Source organism: Lotus japonicus, chromosome 2, assembly GCF_012489685.1.
Source record: "Lotus japonicus ecotype B-129 chromosome 2, LjGifu_v1.2".
NCBI classification, from domain to species: Eukaryota; Viridiplantae; Streptophyta; class Magnoliopsida; order Fabales; family Fabaceae; genus Lotus; species Lotus japonicus.
This window is the reverse complement of record NC_080042.1, coordinates 18,980,700-18,998,606: the sequence shown is the minus strand read 5'-3', so window position 1 is coordinate 18,998,606 and position 17,907 is coordinate 18,980,700. Positions and strand designations below refer to the sequence as shown.

The 17,907-nt window shown below is 42.1% G+C and overlaps 1 protein-coding gene across 1 annotated transcript; it reads left to right on the top strand.

Moving 5' to 3' along the window:
- The first annotated feature begins 351 nt into the window (after positions 1-351).
- Positions 352-1,721, top strand: LOC130736177 (uncharacterized). The gene is made up of 2 exons (XM_057588023.1): positions 352-696; positions 813-1,721. The coding sequence occupies exons 1-2, from the start codon at positions 352-354 to the stop codon at positions 1,719-1,721; spliced, it is 1,254 nt and encodes a 417-aa protein (XP_057444006.1).
- The last annotated feature ends 16,186 nt before the right edge of the window (positions 1,722-17,907 follow it).

Sequence of the window (17,907 nt, the reverse complement as noted above, 5' to 3'; positions counted from 1 at the left end):
TAAGATGTTTGTTTGATTGTGAGATTGTCTGAATCCGTATCATTGCCGTGATACTTGAGTTGTAGATTGTTTATTTATAGTTTAGATTAATTATTACTTTTGGGGCACTGACATTGGGTTGTGGTTCTATTTCCGAGTAGGAACATGCCGCCGAGACAGGACCCAACCAATGCTCAGCTTGCTGAAGCAATGGCACAGCTGGCCCAAGTAATGGCTCAGCAGGCTGCCACTGCTGCTGCTCAAACCGCAGCACAAACTCAGAGGGAAGCTGAAGAGGCCACTAGAAGGGCTGAAGAGGATGCCAGAAGGACATAGAGGGCTGAGAGAGAACTAGCGCATGATCAGGTCAGGATGAGAACTGATTTCAATCGTCACGGACCACCTAGGTTCAAAGGCGAGGTGGAACTGGAGAAGGCTGATCTGTGGATCCAGGAGATGGATAAAATATTTGAGACGCTCCACACTCCTGATGCTGAAAGAGTGAAGCTGGCCGCCTTTATGCTGAAGGGCGACGCCGAGTATTGGTGGAGAAGCGCAAGACAGCTGATGACTGCAAATCATGAGGCCATTACTTGGGAGTCTTTCAAAAGGGCTTTCATGGACAAGTACTTTCCCGAGATGGAGGACCCGTTCGCTCAAGACAGAGCCAATCAGGAAGTTATGGTGGACAGAAAGCTGCTGGAAGATTTGACAAGGGCAAGGCACCGATGAGGAAGCCTTATCAGCGTCCTACTGACAGGGTGCCTTTTTCTGGAAGGGGTGCAGCACCTGCTCCTAAGGATGATGTCGTCTGTTTCAAGTGCAACTAGAAGGGGCACTATGCGAATGAATGTGGAAAGGAGATCGTGTACTGGAAGTGTCTGAAACCAGGGCACGTCGAGAGGAACTGCCCTAATGCTGCAAAACCCAAGCCAGTGTTGAACACCGCTAGGGGAAGGCGACCTTCTGCTCCAGGTCTTGTGTTTGCAATCTCTGGCGAACATGCTGCTATAACTGATGATCTTATCCAGGGTATGTGCATTATCGCTGAAACTTCATTAATGGTGTTATTTGATTCTGGTGCTACGCACTCATTCATTGCTAAGGAGTGTGTGAAGAAATTAGGATTGCTAACTGCTGACTTACCGTTCGATTTGGTGGTGACGACCCCTGCCGCCGATCGATTAGTTACGCGCACGGCATGCTTGCAGTGTCCGTTAATCTATGAGAATCGAACGTTCCTTGCGAATCTCGTCTGCTTAGGAATTAAGGAGCTCTATGTGATTCTGGGAATGGATTGGTTAACACAGTATCACGTTCTCTTGGACTGTGCTAACAAGGCCGTTGTCTTTCCAGATTCAGGCGTTACGGATTACTTGAATTCGTACTCCTTGGGAAGGAGTTCACCAGCATTTGTGAATTCTCTTGTAGCGGAAGCGAAGAACGACGGCGATGTACGCAACATTTTGGTGGTACAAGACTTTGTGGTTGTGTTTCCAGGAGATGTGCCCGGATTACCACCGGTAAGAGAAATAGAGTTCTCTATTGATATTATGCCCGACACGGGATCAATATCAATGGCGCCTTATCGGATGGCACCAGCGGAGTTGACGAATTTAGGAAAGCAGTTGGATGATCTGTCTTCCAAGGGATTTATCAGACCGACTGTGTCGCCGTGGGGAGCACCTGTGCTGTTGGTGAAGAAGAAGGATGGGAAGTCCAGACTGTGCGTGGACTACTGACAACTCAACAAAGTGACGATGAAGAATCGTTATCCGATGCCTCGGATAGATGATTTGATGGATCAAGTTTGGGGAGCTGTCGTTTTCTCGAAGATAGATTTGAAGTTGGGTTATCACCAAATTCGAGTCAAGGAAGCTGACATTTAGAAGACCGCATTCAGAACTCGATACGGGCATTATGAGTACCTTGTGATGCTGTTTGGAGTTACTAATGCACCCGCAGTGTTTATGGACTACATGAACAGAGTGTTCAGGCCATTCCTGGACAAGTTAGTGGTGGTGTTCATCGACGATATTTGATCTACTCGAAGAGTAACGAGGAACACGAGGAGCATCTATGACAAGTGCTGGGAGTATTGCGGGAGAAAGAGTTGTATGCTAATGGTTCCAAATGCGAATTATGGATGGAAGAGGTGAAGTTCCTTGGTTACGTCATATCAAGTCAGGGTGTGGCTGTTGACCCCAGCAAAATTGAATCGATTTTGTCGTGGGAACAACCTAAGACGGCAAGCGACATCAGAAGTTTCGTTGGGCTTGCTGGTTACTACAGACGCTTTGTGAAGGACTATGCGAAGTTGACTTCACCATTGACTCAACTTACGAAGAAGAATCAGCCTTTCGCATGGAAGGAGAAGTGCGAAGAGAGTTTTCAAGAGATGAAAAAGCGACTGACGACCGCACCGATACTAGCTTTACCCAAGGAAGGTGAACCATACGACATTTACTGTGACGCTTCGCACAATGGATTGGGCTGTGTAATGATGCAAGAGAAGAAAGTGATTGCTTATGCTTCGCGACAGCTGAAGATTCACGAGAAGAATTATCCGACACATGATTTGGAGTTGGCTTCTATAGTGTATGCTCTCAAGATTTGGAGGCATTATCTGTATGGCAGTACGTTCACGATCTACAGTGATCACAAGAGTCTGAAGTACCTGTCCGATCAGAAGGATCTGAATATGAGTCAACGAAGATGGATGGAGTTCCTACAGGACTACGAGTTTGCTCAACAGTATCATCCGGGGAAAACCAATGTTGTAGCTAAAGCTCTTAGTTGAAAAGCTATACATGTATCCTCGTTGATGGTCAAGGAGCTAGAATTGTTAGAAGCATTCTGAGATCTGAGTTTGGATGTGAAGATCGCGCCAGGAAAGTTGAGTTTCAGAATTGTAATGGTGTCGAGTGGACTCTTAGACGAGATAAAGTCGAAGCAAGAAACCGATGAAGGATTGATTGAGTGGCGCAAGCTTGTTGCTCAAGGAAAGGCGCCGGAGTTTGCTATTGAAAACGATGACATTCTGCGTTGTAAAGGACGAGTTTGTGTACCCAATGATGCAACAATGAGGAAGCTGATCTTGGATGAAGGGCACAAGAGCAGGTTGAGTATTCATCCGAGAATGCACAAGATGTATCAGAACTTGAAGCTTCATTTTTGGTGGCCTGGGATGAAGAAGCAAGTAGCTGAGTACATGTCGACATGCTTGACTTGTGAGAAGGTGAAGGTGGAACATAAGAAGCCAGCAGGGAAACTACAGTCATTGGATGTTCCGGAGTGGAAGTGGGACCGTGTCTCGATGGATTTTGTGACGGCTTTACCACTAAGACGAAGAAGATTTGATGCAATTTGGGTTGTAGTTGATCGATTGACGAAGACTGCTCACTTCGTGCCAATCAACCTGAATTACAAAGTGGAGAAGCTAGCAGAGATTTACATCGCTGAGATTGTTCATCTGCATGGTGTGCCGTCTAGCATCGTGTCGGACAGAGACCCGAGGTTTACTTCACGTTTATGGGGAGCTCTACAGCAAGCTTTGGGAACCAAGTTGAGATTGAGTTCCGCGTATCATCCACAGACGGATGGGCAAACCGAGAGGACTATTCAATCCTTGGAGGATTTGCCACAGGCTTGTGTGCTAGATCATCAGGGAAGCTAGGATGAGTTGTTGCCGCTGATTGAGTTCACCTACAACAACAGTTTTCATGCGAGCATAGGGATGGCACCTTACGAAGCTTTGTATGGTCGGAGGTGTCTTACGCCCTTGTGCTGGCATCAAGACGGTGAGAATTTGGTCATTGGACCGGAGTTGGTTCAGCGAACTACAGAAGAGGTGAAGCGAATCCAGGAAAAGATGAGGATCTCGCAGAGTCGTCAAAAGAGTTATGCTGACAACAAGAGGAAGGAGCTGGAATTTCAAGCTGGAGATCATGTCTTCTTGCGGGTTACCCCGATGACAGGTGTCAGAAGGACGATCAAGTCTAAGAAGCTTACTCCAAAGTTCATCGGACCGTACCAGATTACGGAACGTGTTGGGCCAGTGGCGCATAGGATTGCGTTTCCGCCTTTCCTATCCAATATTCATGATGTACTTCATGTGTCGCAGTTGCGAAAGTACATGGCTGATGATTCTCATGTTCTCGAACCTGATGACATTCAGCTAAAGGATGATCTGACGATGGTGATGCCGCCCATCAAGATCGTCGACAAGAGTATCAAACGCTTAAGAAACAAGGAAGTGTCCTTCGTGAAAGTGATTGGGAATCAAGAGACGGGTGATGCTACCTGGGAGCTTGAGAGTAAGATGTGGGAGTCACATCCCGAGTTTTTTATAGAGCCCTAGTTTCGAGGACAAAACTATTTTTAAGGAGGGTGGCATTGTAAGACCCTAACCTTTACTATGTAATGTTAAGTGATTTATTCAATAAAAATGAAGTTTGTAGTGAAGTTTGACTTTATTGCTAATCTTCCTGTGACCTTGTATGAATTTGTGAGAGGTCTTAACGACATTTTCTGGAGAATCTTCCTTCATGATAGTTGTAGCTCTCTGAGTTAGCTAAATGTTCCAATTGGTTTCGTGTCAATCCGATATCTGTAGCTCAAGATAATTGAATTTTAGTGAGCGAAGGTCTGGCTGAACAGTGCCAGCTATTTTTGTTGATATGATAACTTTTAATTTCGAATTTACCTTTGATTTTTAGAGAAAAGAGGAGGGTTTTAATTGGGTTTTAGGTCTGATTACTTGGAACTTAGTGGGCCAAGAGAGTTGACTTGGATCGGGCTTGAATGAAAAAGAAAAACCCTAGCCCACATGCTAGTGTGGCCGCGAGTTTGATCGGGGTAACGGGGGGGGGGGGAATCCTAATTTTCTCTTCATTCTGAATTAGAAGGTCCCATACACCACTCTTACGTAAAAAACTTCAGAAGAAAGAAAGAGAGAAAGAGAGAAACCGAGAGAGAAGAAAGAGGAACCACCGCCACTTTCAACCCTAGCGCCGGCCACCACCGTGCGTGCGAGAGAGAGCGTTCGAGCGAGAGGGAGGGAGGAGATCGAGCGAGCAGAGAGGGACAGCAAGGGATAGCTTCTTCCACACTTCATCTTTCATCTCTTTGCACCACCCAACTAGCAAGGTAAGGGCTGGTCTTAGGATGGGTAGAATGATTAGGTTTATGCAATGAGAATTTTCATGAGAATAGATGTGTTATTGATTGTCATGCATGAGTTCTATGATCATAAGTGTTGCTGGATCTTTATGCGTGAAAACCATGTTTATTAGGGATTCTTGGCTTAGAGTTTGAATCAGGTTGAAACAAGTAGGAACCCTAGACTTGAACATACGTAAAGAAATTTTGAGGCCGAAGGGAGGCTGCCAGTTTTCTGTGCTGGACAGCGAACTTCGAGGTCCAATATCACTCAGGTATGGCGTTCAAATGAAACTTTAGTTAACTAAGACGTTGTAGGATTTTTAATCAGCTTTCCAAGCATATAAAAAACGTAATTTTTGGATTAGTAATGAGTCCTGGAGAACGTTTTTAGTAACTGATGTACGTGCTGTTTTTCCTGCGCTGGACAGCAAACTTCGTGGTCCAATATCACCCAGTTCCGATTTTCAAACGAAAAAGTGGTCAACTAGAAAGTTTTAGGATTTTTAATTGGCTTCCCAGATATGTGTAGAAAGTAACTATTGGTTGTGAAATGAGTTCTGTAGAACATTTTTAGTGACTGTGGTTTCTGCTGTATTTTTTTTAGAAAACGAACGTGATATTTAATTTCAGAAAAACTTGTATCCATCTGCTATTTAGTTATTTATCCTTTGAAATTCTGAACATTTTGCTCAATGGTACTGTTTAACGTAATTGCCTGACTGAGATTTATTTAAGAAGGTCACTCATCCAGCTGTAATCCCTTCGGCTGTTGATTATATTTCTTGTTGTTTATGTTTTATCCGACGTTGAAGTGTTAAGACTCTAGGATGACTTTAGAGCCGGTAACAAAGAGATTGTGATTAATCGCTTGCAAGTGAAATGAGAATTAATGGAACATAGGTCTAGGTGAGACTATGTACCATGAGAACGATGGTGCCGTTAGAGACAAACGGTAGCTTGCACGCGAGGGAGATTTTGTGGATCATTGCGGCTCCACGTGATTTGGTTGACTGCGGTCACCTTGAGACTTGTGTTTGTGGATCATTGCGAATCCACGTGATTGTACATCTGCGGATGTATGTGATTGGCCAAGGTGTTTTGGTGGGCTGTGCGATGTGAGGTTCTGTTAGCCTAATCAACTAACTGATACTTAAATTCCTTAAAGGATAATACATTCATAAACAACTTTGTTTCTTGCTTATGTTGTTTTCTGTTGACCTGACACTTTAAATGTTTGCTAGGTGTTTATTTGGGGGGGGGGGGGTGTAGATGGTGCTGACCAAGACCACGGTTCATGCCAACCCCTGGGTGATGAGACTGAATGATCAAGATAACGATCTAGTCTGGACGGCCGACGCGTCCGAAGTTCGCAAGATTTACGTCGCCGATGTGTCACTTACAGGACGAGACAAGCAAGGAAACATTGTGGAGGAGTAGTTGATACGCGGAGGGATAGTTGAGATGCCCTATCCACTGGCAAGGTTCCACTGTCCGAAGGACGAAGAGCCTAGGGTTTCATCGGAGGAGACAGATCCTTCTGAGGAGACGACTCCGGAGTCATGACCAGTGGTTGCAAGGCCTAATCTGTAAGATCAAGTTTTGATCTAGTAGTACAACTCTATGTTTTGATGATTACAAGTTTACGTTTTAGTATGAACAATTATGGTACTCTAACGTGTTTTCTGAGTGTGCTCTTAACAGGCTCTGACCTTAACATAATCTTACACAAATCAGAAGCACTTTGCTTAAAGAGTGACCCTAGCAACGCTTTCGCAATATCTATGTTCAATCGGAATAGTAGAAAGGCTTCAGAAGTTCTGAAGTTAATCAAGCTCTGATGTGGACTCAGATCACTTGTAACAATTATCTGATTAGTGGATTGCCTTCATTCTAAGAAGGCAGAAATCACCTTCACAGGTGGACTGGACTATCTTGAGTGATTCATCAAGTGAACCAGGATAAAATCCTTGTGTTCTTTTCTCATCTCTTATCTTAAGCACTTTACTTGTGTCTCGAAAGACTTGTTAAAATCTTAAGGTAAAAGTTTTATTCTGAAAACGTTATTCAAACCCCCCCTTTCTACCGTTTTTCATACCTTCAATTGGTATCAGAGCGCAAGTTCTGATTACCACACCTAACAGTGTTCAGTGATCCGGGCCGGTGTGAAAAAAAAATGGCTACCACCAGTGAAATGCAAAAAGATGGATACAATGCAAAGCCTCCCATGTTCGATGGTCAAAGGTTCGAATATTGGAAAGACAGAATTGAAAGATTATTTCTGGGTTTCGACGCAGATCTCTAGGATATCATTGTGGATGGCTATGAACGTCCAGTTGATGCAGATGGCAAGAAGATCTCCAGATCAGAGATGACTGCTGAACAAAAGAAGCTTTACTCACAACACCACAAAGCTAGAGCTATTCTTCTTAGTGCTATTTCCTATGAAGAGTACCAGAAGATTACAGATCGTGAGTTTGCCAAGGGCATCTTTGAATCTTTGAAGATGTTTCATGAAGGAAACAAGAAAGTGAAAGAATCAAAGGGGCTGTCCTTGATCCAGAAGTATGAATCCTTCATCATGGAACCAAACGAGTCCATTGAGGATATGTTTTCCAGATTTCAGTTGCTTGTAGCTGGAATAAGACCTCTCAACAAAAACTACACTACAAAAGATCATGTCATAAGGGTCGTCAGAAGTCTTCCTGAAAGCTGGATGCCTTTAGTGACTTCAATAGAGCTTACAAGAGATGTTGAGCATATGAGTCTAGAAGAACTCATCAGCATACTGAAATGTCATGAGCTGAAGCGCTCAGAGATGCAGGATCTGAGGAAGAAGTCTATAGCCTTGAAATCCAAATCTGTGAAGGCTAAATCTGAGAAGTCAAAAGCTCTCCAAGCTGAAGCAGAAGAATCTGAAGAAGCATCAGAAGATTCTGATGAAGATGAGCTGACTCTGATCTCCAAAATACTCAACCGCATCTGGAAGCACAGGCAGAGCAAGTACAGAGGCTCTGGAAAGGCCAAAGGAAAGTCTGAATCCTCATCAGGCCAGAAGAAGTCCTCAATCAAGGAAGTCACATGTTTCGAGTGCAAAGAATCAGGGCACTACAAGAGTGACTGTCCAAAGCTGAAAAAGGACAAGAAGCCTAAGAAGCACTTCAAAACAAAGAAAAGTCTGATGGTGACTTTTGACGAAACAGAGTTAGAGGATGTTGAATCTGATGGTGAAGTTCAAGGACTCATGGCTATTGTCAAAGACAAAGAAGCAGAGTCAAAAGATGCAACTGACTCTGACTCAGAATCAGAAGAAGATCCTAACTCAGACGATGAAAATGAGGTATTCGCTTCTTTCTCAACCTCTGAACTAAAACATGCTTTGTCTGATATTATGGATAAGTATAACTCTTTATTAACTAAGCATAAAAAGTTGAAAAAGGATTTCTCTGCTGCTTCTAAGACTCTTTCTGAACATGAGAAAATTATTTTCTGAATTGAAAAATAATAATCATGCTTTAGTGAATTCTAACTCTGTGCTTAAGAACCAGATTGCTAAGTTAGAAGAAGTAGTTGCTTGTGATGCTTCTGATAGTAAGAATGAATCTAAATATGAAAAATCCTTTCAAAGATTCCTAGCTAAAAGCGTAGACAGAAGCTTGATGGCTTCAATGATCTATGGCGTAAGCAGAAATGGAATGCATGGCATTGGCTATTCTAGATCAAATAGAAATGAGCCTCCTATGCCTAAGGCTAAATCCTTGTATGAATGTTTTGTACCCTCTGGTACTATATTGCCTGAACCATTACCTGTTAAAGTTGCTAACCCCCTCTCAAAAAGGGAACCTTCTCCATGTCTAAATATCATGCTAAAATTCCTTTACACTATCATGTTGAGAAACCCAAGGTGATCAGAACCTCTGAGGTAACTAACAAGAGAGGACCCAGAAAGTGGGTACCTAAGGATAAGATTATCTATGTTGCAGATATCCTTGATAGCTCCACTGAAACACCAATCATGGTATCTGGACAGTGGATGCTCGCGTCACATTACGGGAGAAAGGCGTATGTTCCAAGAGCTAAAACTTAAGCCTGGAGGCGAAGTTTGCTTTGGTGGCAACGAGAAGGGTAAAATTGTTGGTACTGGTACTATTTGTGTTGATAGTAGTCCATGCATTGACAATGTTCTATTGGTAGATGACTTAACTCATAACTTATTGTCTATAAGTCAATTAGCTGACAAGGGTTATGATGTTATTTTCAATCAAAAGTCTTGCAGGGCTGTAAGTCAGTTCGATGGCTCTGTTCTATTTAACAGCAAGAGGAAGAACAACATTTATAAGATCAGATTATCTGAGTTGGAATCTCAGAATGTGAAGTGCCTTCTTTTTGTTAATGAGGAGCAATGGGTATGGCATAGACGGTTAGGGCATGCCAGTATGAGAAAGATTTCTCAACTGAGTAAGCTCAACCTTGTCTGGGGCTTACCCTCTCTGAAGTTCTCTTCAGATGCTCTTTGTGAAGCATGTCAGAAAGGCAAATTCACAAAAGTCCCTTTCAAGGCAAAGAATGTTGTCTCTACCTCAAGGCTGTTGGAACTTCTGCATATCGACCTGTTTGGACCAGTGAATACTAAGTCTATAGGTGGCAAGAGATATGGGATGGTCATCGTTGACGACTATAGCCGCTGGACATGGGTAAAATTTCTATCCCGCAAGGATGAGTCTCATTCTGTGTTCTCTACCTTCATAGCCCAAGTGCAAAACGAGAAGGCTTGTAGGATTGTGCGTGTCAGAAGTGACCATGGTGGAGAGTTTGAGAACGACAAGTTTGAGAGTCTGTTGGATTCCTATGGAATTGCACATGATTTCTCTTGTCCCAGAACTCCTCAACAAAATGGGGTTGTTGAGAGGAAGAACAGAACTCTTCAGGAGATGGCTAGAACCATGCTCCAAGAAACTGGCATTCCAAAGCACTTTTGGGTAGAGGCAGTAAACCAGCATGTTACATTTAGAACAGAATCTCTGTGAGACCAATTCTGAATAAGACTCCTTATGAATTGTGGAAGAATATAAAACCCAACATTTCTTATTTTCATCCTTTTGGTTGTGTTTGCTATGTTCTAAACACTAAGGATAGATTGCATAAGATTGATGCTAAATCTTCTAAATGTCTATTACTTGGTTACTCTGATCGATCTAAAGGTTTCAGATTTTATAATACTGATGCTAAAACTATTGAAGAATCTATTCATGTTAGATTTGATGATAAGCTTGACTCTGATCAGTCAAAACTAGTTGAGAAGTTTGCAGATTTAAGCATTAATGTACATGACAAAGGCAAACATCCAGAGGAAGCTGAGCTAGAGGAAGATGAACCAGAAGAAGCTGGTCCCTCTGATTCACAACCTCAGAAGAAGAGCAGAATCACTGCATCTCATCCTAAGGAATTGATTCTGGGTAACAAAGATGAACCAGTCAGAACCAGATCAGCCTTCAGACCTTCTAAAGAGACCCTGCTCAGTCTGAAAGGATTGGTGTCCTTAATTGAACCTAAGTCAATTGATGAACCTCTTCAAGACAAGGACTGGATTCTGGCTATGGAAGAAGAACTGAATCAATTTTCCAAGAATGATGTTTGGAACCTAGTGAAGAAACCTCAAAGCGTTCATGTGATTGGAACCAAATGGGTTTTCAGAAACAAGCTGAATGAGAAAGGAGATGTAGTGAGAAACAAGGCAAGGCTAGTTGCTCAAGGCTACAGTCAGCAGGAAGGAATAGACTATACTGAAACGTTTGCTCCGGTAGCAAGACTGGAAGCTATCAGACTGCTAATCTCATTCTCAGTGAATCACAACATAATTCTTCATCAGATGGATGTTAAGAGTGCCTTCCTAAATGGTTAAATCTCAGAGGAAGTCTATGTTCATCAACCCCTAGGTTTTGAAGATGAGAAGAACCCTGACCATGTTTTCAAATTGAAGAAATCTCTCTATGGTCTGAAGCAAGCTCCCAGAGCATGGTATGAGAGACTCAGCTCATTCCTTCTGGAAAATGAGTTTGTCAGGGGTAAAGTAGATACAACTCTCTTTTGCAAAACTTACAAAGATGATATATTAATTGTGAAAATTTATGTTGATGATATTATATTTGGATCTGCTAATCCATCTCTATGCAAAGAGTTTTATGAGATGATGCAGGCTGAATTTGAAATGAGTATGATGGGAGAACTCAAATACTTTCTGGGTATACAAGTTGATCAAACACCAGAAGGAACTTACATCCATCAGAGCAAGTACACTAAAGAACTTCTGAAGAAGTTCAACATGACAGAATCTACAATTGCTAAGACTCCAATGCATCCTACATGCATTCTGGAGAAAGAAGATGCAAGTGGTAAAGTTTGTCAGAAGCTCTATCGTGGTATGATAGGATCACTTCTATACTTAACTGCATCTAGGCCAGATATTCTGTTTAGTGTTCATCTATGTGCTCGTTTCCAATCAGATCCGAGGAAAACCCACTTAACTGCTGTTAAGAGGATCCTGAGATATCTGAAAGGTACCACTAACCTTGACTTGATGTATAAGAAAACATCAGAGTATAAGCTTTCAGGTTACTGTGATGCTTATTATGCTGGAGATAGAACAGAGAGAAAAAGCACTTCTGGAAATTGTCAATTTCTGGGAAGTAATCTAGTCTCATGGGCAAGCAAGAGGCAATCAACCATTGCACTATCCACTGCAGAGGCAGAATATATCTCAGCAGCAATTTGCAGCACTCAGATGCTCCGGATGAAACATCAGCTAGAGGATTATCAAATCCTTGAGAGAAATATCCCAATCTACTGTGATAATATTGCTGCAATCTCACTGAGTAAGAATCCTATCTTACACTCAAGGGCAAAACACATTGAGGTAAAGTATCATTTTATTAGAGATTATGTTCAGAAGGGCGTACTTCTTCTGAAGTTTGTTGATACTGACCATCAATGGGAAGATATCTTTACAAAGCCCTTAGCAGAGGATAGATTTAATTTCATTCTGAAAAATCTGAATATGGACTTTTGTCCAGCATGAAGATGGATCAGAACCTCTGACTATGATGCTTCTTTATCAGAAGATGTCTAGTTCAGAAGGTAAACGTAAACGTGTGTCAGTAGCTATGATACATTGTTCCTTGTGCCCGTGCTGACAATCTGTCGCAATGAGGTTGATGTGCTTCTCTCCATCGTGTGATATGTGTATTAACTGTTGCTGTGATGTCTTTAATTTTTAACCGTTATTTTACTTTGCCTTTTAATCAACAACGGTTATTTTCAAAAACCCACTATACACACACGTTCTCCATCACTTACTGCTTTACTCTCTCTCTCTCTCTTCGGTTTGCAAAACCTTAATCCCCACGATCTCTCTCTCTCTCTCTCCATTTATCCTCTCTCTTTCTACCCAAACCTTCAACCGCTTCAGCGACGGTGAAATCTAACAGAGGTGAAACTGTGGACGGAAGAAGATTTCCTATCATGGTAGTAGGCCAGATTACCGGTCAATCGGGTTCCACAACTCAGAGAAATCAACCAGAAGCTCAAGCTACAGGGCAGATGATTCCTCTTGCACAAAGGGGTTGTGCTGTTACATGTGTCTACTCTCCTGATGAACTCCAGGTTCTTGCTGAATGGAGATTTGATCTTGACAACATTGCTGCAAACGGGTTTGATCTTCGTCCTGAAGTAGAAGCTCAAGGCTGTAAGATCAAGTTTTGATCTAGTAGTACAACTCTATGTTTTGATGATTACAAGTTAACCTTTTGATATGAACAATTGTGGTACTCTAACGTGTTTTTCTGAGTGTGCTATTTGCAGGTTCTGACCTCAACTCAATCTCACACAAATCAGAAGCACTGTGTAAAAAGAGTGACCCAAGCAACGCTTTCGCATTCACCATGTTCATTATGAACAGTGGAAAAGCTTCAGAAGTTCTGAAGTTATACAAACTCTGATGAGGACTCAGTCACTAGAAGCTCTGAAGATCCAGAAGTTCTGATAACCAAGAAACACTGAAGGTTCAGATGTTCTGATGGTGTAGAAGACTCTGAAGATCCAGAAGCTGAATAGTGGAAACTCTGAAGTCCAGAAGCAAGAAACTCTGAAGGCCATGTTCTTCCCTCTGAGTTCAGAATCAGAAGATACAATGGTCAGAGGATCTGTGCTTTCCCTCTGACTCTGATCAACCGGCTTCACAAGTTCCAATATGAAGCATTCCCCTGATCAGAAGTCTCCTAGGTTTAAAGGTCGCGTCTCTATCCAAGTACAAAAGCTACTGTACCTTCCTGACGACCTACCTAACGTTCTCAGCCACAGCAGAAGCTGGATTTTCCAGAACTGCCCTCCAACGGTAGCATTTCCCATGCATCGCTCAACCCTAATCCTTGGAGTATATAAAGAGGCTGAAGACTGAAAGAAACGGCTACAAGAGTAAGAAGCATTCACATACGCAAGACATATTCAAAAATCTTCTAAGCTTTCTTTCATCTGAAATTCATTGAGTTTACTATTAGCTTTTTAGAAGCAAATCTCTTGTAAACAATTCTTTGATAAACAGTTTGTTTAGTTCCTTTAGGAGATCAAGGTTGATCGGATCCTAGAGAAGACTAAGAGAGTGAATCTTAGTGTGAGCTAAGTCAGTTTAATTGTTAGTCACTTGTAGGTTTCAAGTGCAGTTGTAACTCTTACCTGATTAGTGGATTGCCTTCATTCTAAGAAGGAAGAAATCACCTTAACGGGTGGACTGGAGTAGCTTGAGTGATTTATCAAGTGAACCAGGATAAAATCCTTGTGTGCTTTTCTATCTCTTATCTTTAGCACTTAAGTTATCGAAAGATTTGTCAAAATCTTTAAGGTGGAAGTTTTATACTGAAAACGTTATTCAAACCCCCCCTTTCTACCGTTTTTCATACCTTCAATTGGTATCAGAGCGCAAGTTCTGATTACCACACCTAACAGTGTTCAGTGATCCGGGCCGGTGTGAAAAACAATGGCTGCCACCACCAGTGAAACTCAAAGAGATGGTTACAATGCAAAGCCTCCTATGTTCGACGGTCAAAGGTTCGAATATTGGAAAGATAGACTGGAAAGTTTCTTTCTGGGTTTCGATGCAGATCTCTGGGATATTATTGTGGATGGCTACGAGCGTCCAGTTGATGCAGATGGCAAGAAGATCCCAAGGTCAGAGATGACTGCAGATCAAAAGAAGCTGTACTCACAACATCACAAAGCAAGAGCAATTCTTCTAAGAGCTATTTCCTATGAAGAGTACCAGAAGATTACAGATCGTGAGTTTGGAAAAGGCATTTTCGAAACTCTGAAGATGTCTCATGAAGGAAACAAGAAAGTCAAAGAATCAAAGGCATTGTCTTTGATCCAAAAGTATGAATCCTTCATCATGGAGCCAAATGAGTCCATTGAAGAAATGTTCTCCAGATTTCAGTTGCTTGTAGCTGGCATACGACCTCTCAACAAGAGCTACACAACAAAAGATCATGTCATAAGGGTCATCAGGTGTCTTCCTGAAAGTTGGATGCCTTTGGTGACTTCAATAGAGCTCACGAGAGACGTTGAGAATATGAGTTTAGAAGAACTCATCAGCATCTTGAAATGCCATGAGCTGAAGCGCTCAGAGATGCAAGATCTGAGGAAAAAGTCCATAGCCTTGAAATCCAAATCTGAAAAGGCTAAGGTTGAGAAGTCAAAAGCTCTTCAAGCTGAAGAAGAGGAATCTGAAGAAGCATCAGAAGATTCTGATGAAGATGAGCTGACTCTGATCTCCAAGAGACTCAACCGCATCTGGAAGCACAGGCAGAGCAAGTACAAAGGCTCTGGGAAGGCAAAAGGAAAGTATGAGTCCTCAGGCCAGAAGAAGTCATCAATCAAGGAAGTCACATGTTTTGAGTGCAAAGAATCAGGGCACTACAAAAGTGACTGTCCAAAGTTGAAGAAGGACAAGAAGCCAAAGAAGCACTTCAAGACGAAGAAGAGTCTGATGGTGACATTTGATGAATCAGAGTCAGAGGATGTTGACTCTGATGGTGAAGTCCAAGGACTCATGGCTATTGTCAAAGACAAAGGAGCAGAGTCAAAGGAAGCTGTTGACTCTGACTCAGAATCAGAAGGAGATCCTAACTCAGACGATGAAAATGAGGTATTCGCTTCTTTCTCTACCTCTGAACTGAAACATGCATTGTCTGATATCATGGATAAGTATAACTCCTTATTGTCTAAGCATAAGAAGCTGAAAAAGAACTTATCTGCTGTTTCCAAAACTCCTTCTGAACATGAGAAAATTATTTCCGATTTGAAAAATGATAATCATGCTTTGATCAATTCTAACTCTGTGCTTAAGAACCAGATTGCTAAGTTAGAAGAAATTGTTGCCTGTGATGCCTCTGATTGTAGAAATGAATCTAAGTATGAAAAGTCTTTTCAAAGATTCCTAGCTAAAAGCGTGGATAGAAGCTTAATGGCTTCAATGATCTATGGCGTAAGCAGAAATGGAATGCATGGCATTGGCTATTCTAAACCAATTAGAAATGAGCCCTTTGTGTCTAAAGCTAAATCCTTGTATGAATGCTTTGTTCCCTCTGGTACCATATTGCCTGATCCTATACCTGCTAAAGTTGCTAAACATCCTCTTAAAAAGGGATCTTTCTCTATGACTAAATATCATGCAAATATTCCTTTAAAATATCATGTTGAGACACCCAAGGTGATCAGAACCTCTGGGGTAACTAACAAGAGAGGACCCAGAAAGTGGGTACCTAAGGACAAGATTATATATGTTGCAGATATCCTTGATAGCTCCACTGAAACACCAATCATGGTATCTGGACAGTGGATGCTCGCGTCACATGACGGGAGAAAGGCGTATGTTCCGAGAGCTAAAACTTAAGCCTGGAGGCGAAGTTGGCTTTGGAGGAAATGAAAAGGGTAAAATTGTTGGTACTGGTACTATTTGTGTAGATAGTAGTCCATGCATTGATAATGTGTTATTGGTAGACGGCTTAACACATAACTTATTGTCTATAAGTCAATTAGCTGACAAGGGTTATGATGTTATATTCAATCAAAAGTCCTGCCGGGCTGTAAGTCAGATCGATGGCTCTGTTCTGTTTAACAGCAAGAGGAAGAACAACATCTATAAGATCAGATTATCTGAGTTGGAGGCTCAGAATGTGAAGTGCCTTTGTCTGTTAATGAAGAGCAGTGGGTACGGCATAGACGGTTAGGGCATGCCAGTATGAGAAAGATTTCTCAGCTGAGCAAGCTAAACCTTGTCAGGGGCTTACCCAATCTGAAGTTCGCTTCAGACGCTCTTTGTGAAGCATGTCAGAAAGGCAAATTCACAAAAGTCCCTTTCAAGGCAAAGAATGTTGTCTCAACCTCAAGGCCGTTGGAACTTCTGCATATCGACCTTTTTGGACCAGTGAAAACTGAGTCTATAGGTGGCAAGAGATATGGGATGGTTATCGTTGATGACTATAGCCGCTGGACATGGGTAAAGTTTCTAACCCGCAAGGATGAGTCTCATGCTGTGTTCTCTACCTTCATTGCTCAAGTGCAAAACGAGAAGGCTTGTAGGATTGTGCGTGTCAGAAGTGACCATGGTGGAGAGTTTGAGAATGATAAGTTTGAGAGTCTGTTTGATTCCTATGGAATTGCACATGATTTCTCTTGTCCCAGAACTCCTCAACAAAATGGTGTTGTTGAGAGGAAGAACAGAACTCTTCAGGAGATGGCTAGAACCATGCTCCAAGAAACTGGCATGGCTAAGCACTTTTGGGCAGAGGCAGTAAATACAGCATGTTACATTCAGAACAGAATCTCTGTGAGACCAATTCTGAATAAGACTCCTTATGAATTGTGGAAGAACATAAAACCCAACATTTCTTATTTTCATCCTTTTGGCTGTGTTTGTTATGTTCTCAATACTAAGGATAGATTGCATAAATTTGATGCTAAGTCTTCTAAGTGTCTATTACTCGGTTACTCTGAGAGATCTAAAGGTTTTAGATTTTATAATACTGATGCTAAGACTAATGAAGAATCTATTCATGTTAGATTTGATGATAAGCTTGACTCTGACCAGTCAAAGCTAGTTGAAAAGTTTGCAGATTTAAGCATTAATGTTTCTGACAAAGGCAAAGCTCCAGAGGAAGATGAGCAAGAGGAAGATGAACCAGAGGAAGAAGCTGGTCCCTCTAACTCACAAACTCTGAAGAAGAGCAGAATCACTGCAGCTCACCCTAAGGAATTGATTCTGGGCAACAAAGACGAACCAGTCAGAACCAGATCTGCCTTCAGACCCTCTGAAGAGACATTGCTTAGTCTGAAAGGATTGGTGTCCTTAATTGAACCCAAGTCCATAGATGAAGCTCTTCAGGACAAGGATTGGATTCTGGCCATGGAAGAAGAACTGAATCAATTTTCCAAGAACGATGTTTGGAGCTTAGTGAAGAAGCCTGAGAGTGTCCATGTTATTGGAACGAAGTGGGTATTCAGAAACAAGCTGAATGAGAAAGGAGATGTAGTCAGAAACAAGGCAAGGCTAGTTGCTCAAGGCTACAGCCAGCAGGAAGGAATAGACTACACTGAAACATTTGCTCCAGTAGCAAGACTGGAGGCAATCAGACTGTTGATCTCTTTCTCAGTAAATCACAACATAGTTCTACATCAGATGGACGTAAAGAGTGCCTTCCTAAATGGTTATATCACAGAGGA

Bases quoted from the DNA above. Each gene is read 5' to 3' on its own strand.
- LOC130736177 (XM_057588023.1), top strand. From the start codon at position 352: ATGAGAACTGATTTCAATCGTCACGGACCACCTAGGTTCAAAGGCGAG. The intron at 697-812 runs GCAAGGCACCGA...TGCAACTAGAAG, and splicing joins TGCTGGAAGATTTGACAAGG to GGGCACTATGCGAATGAATG.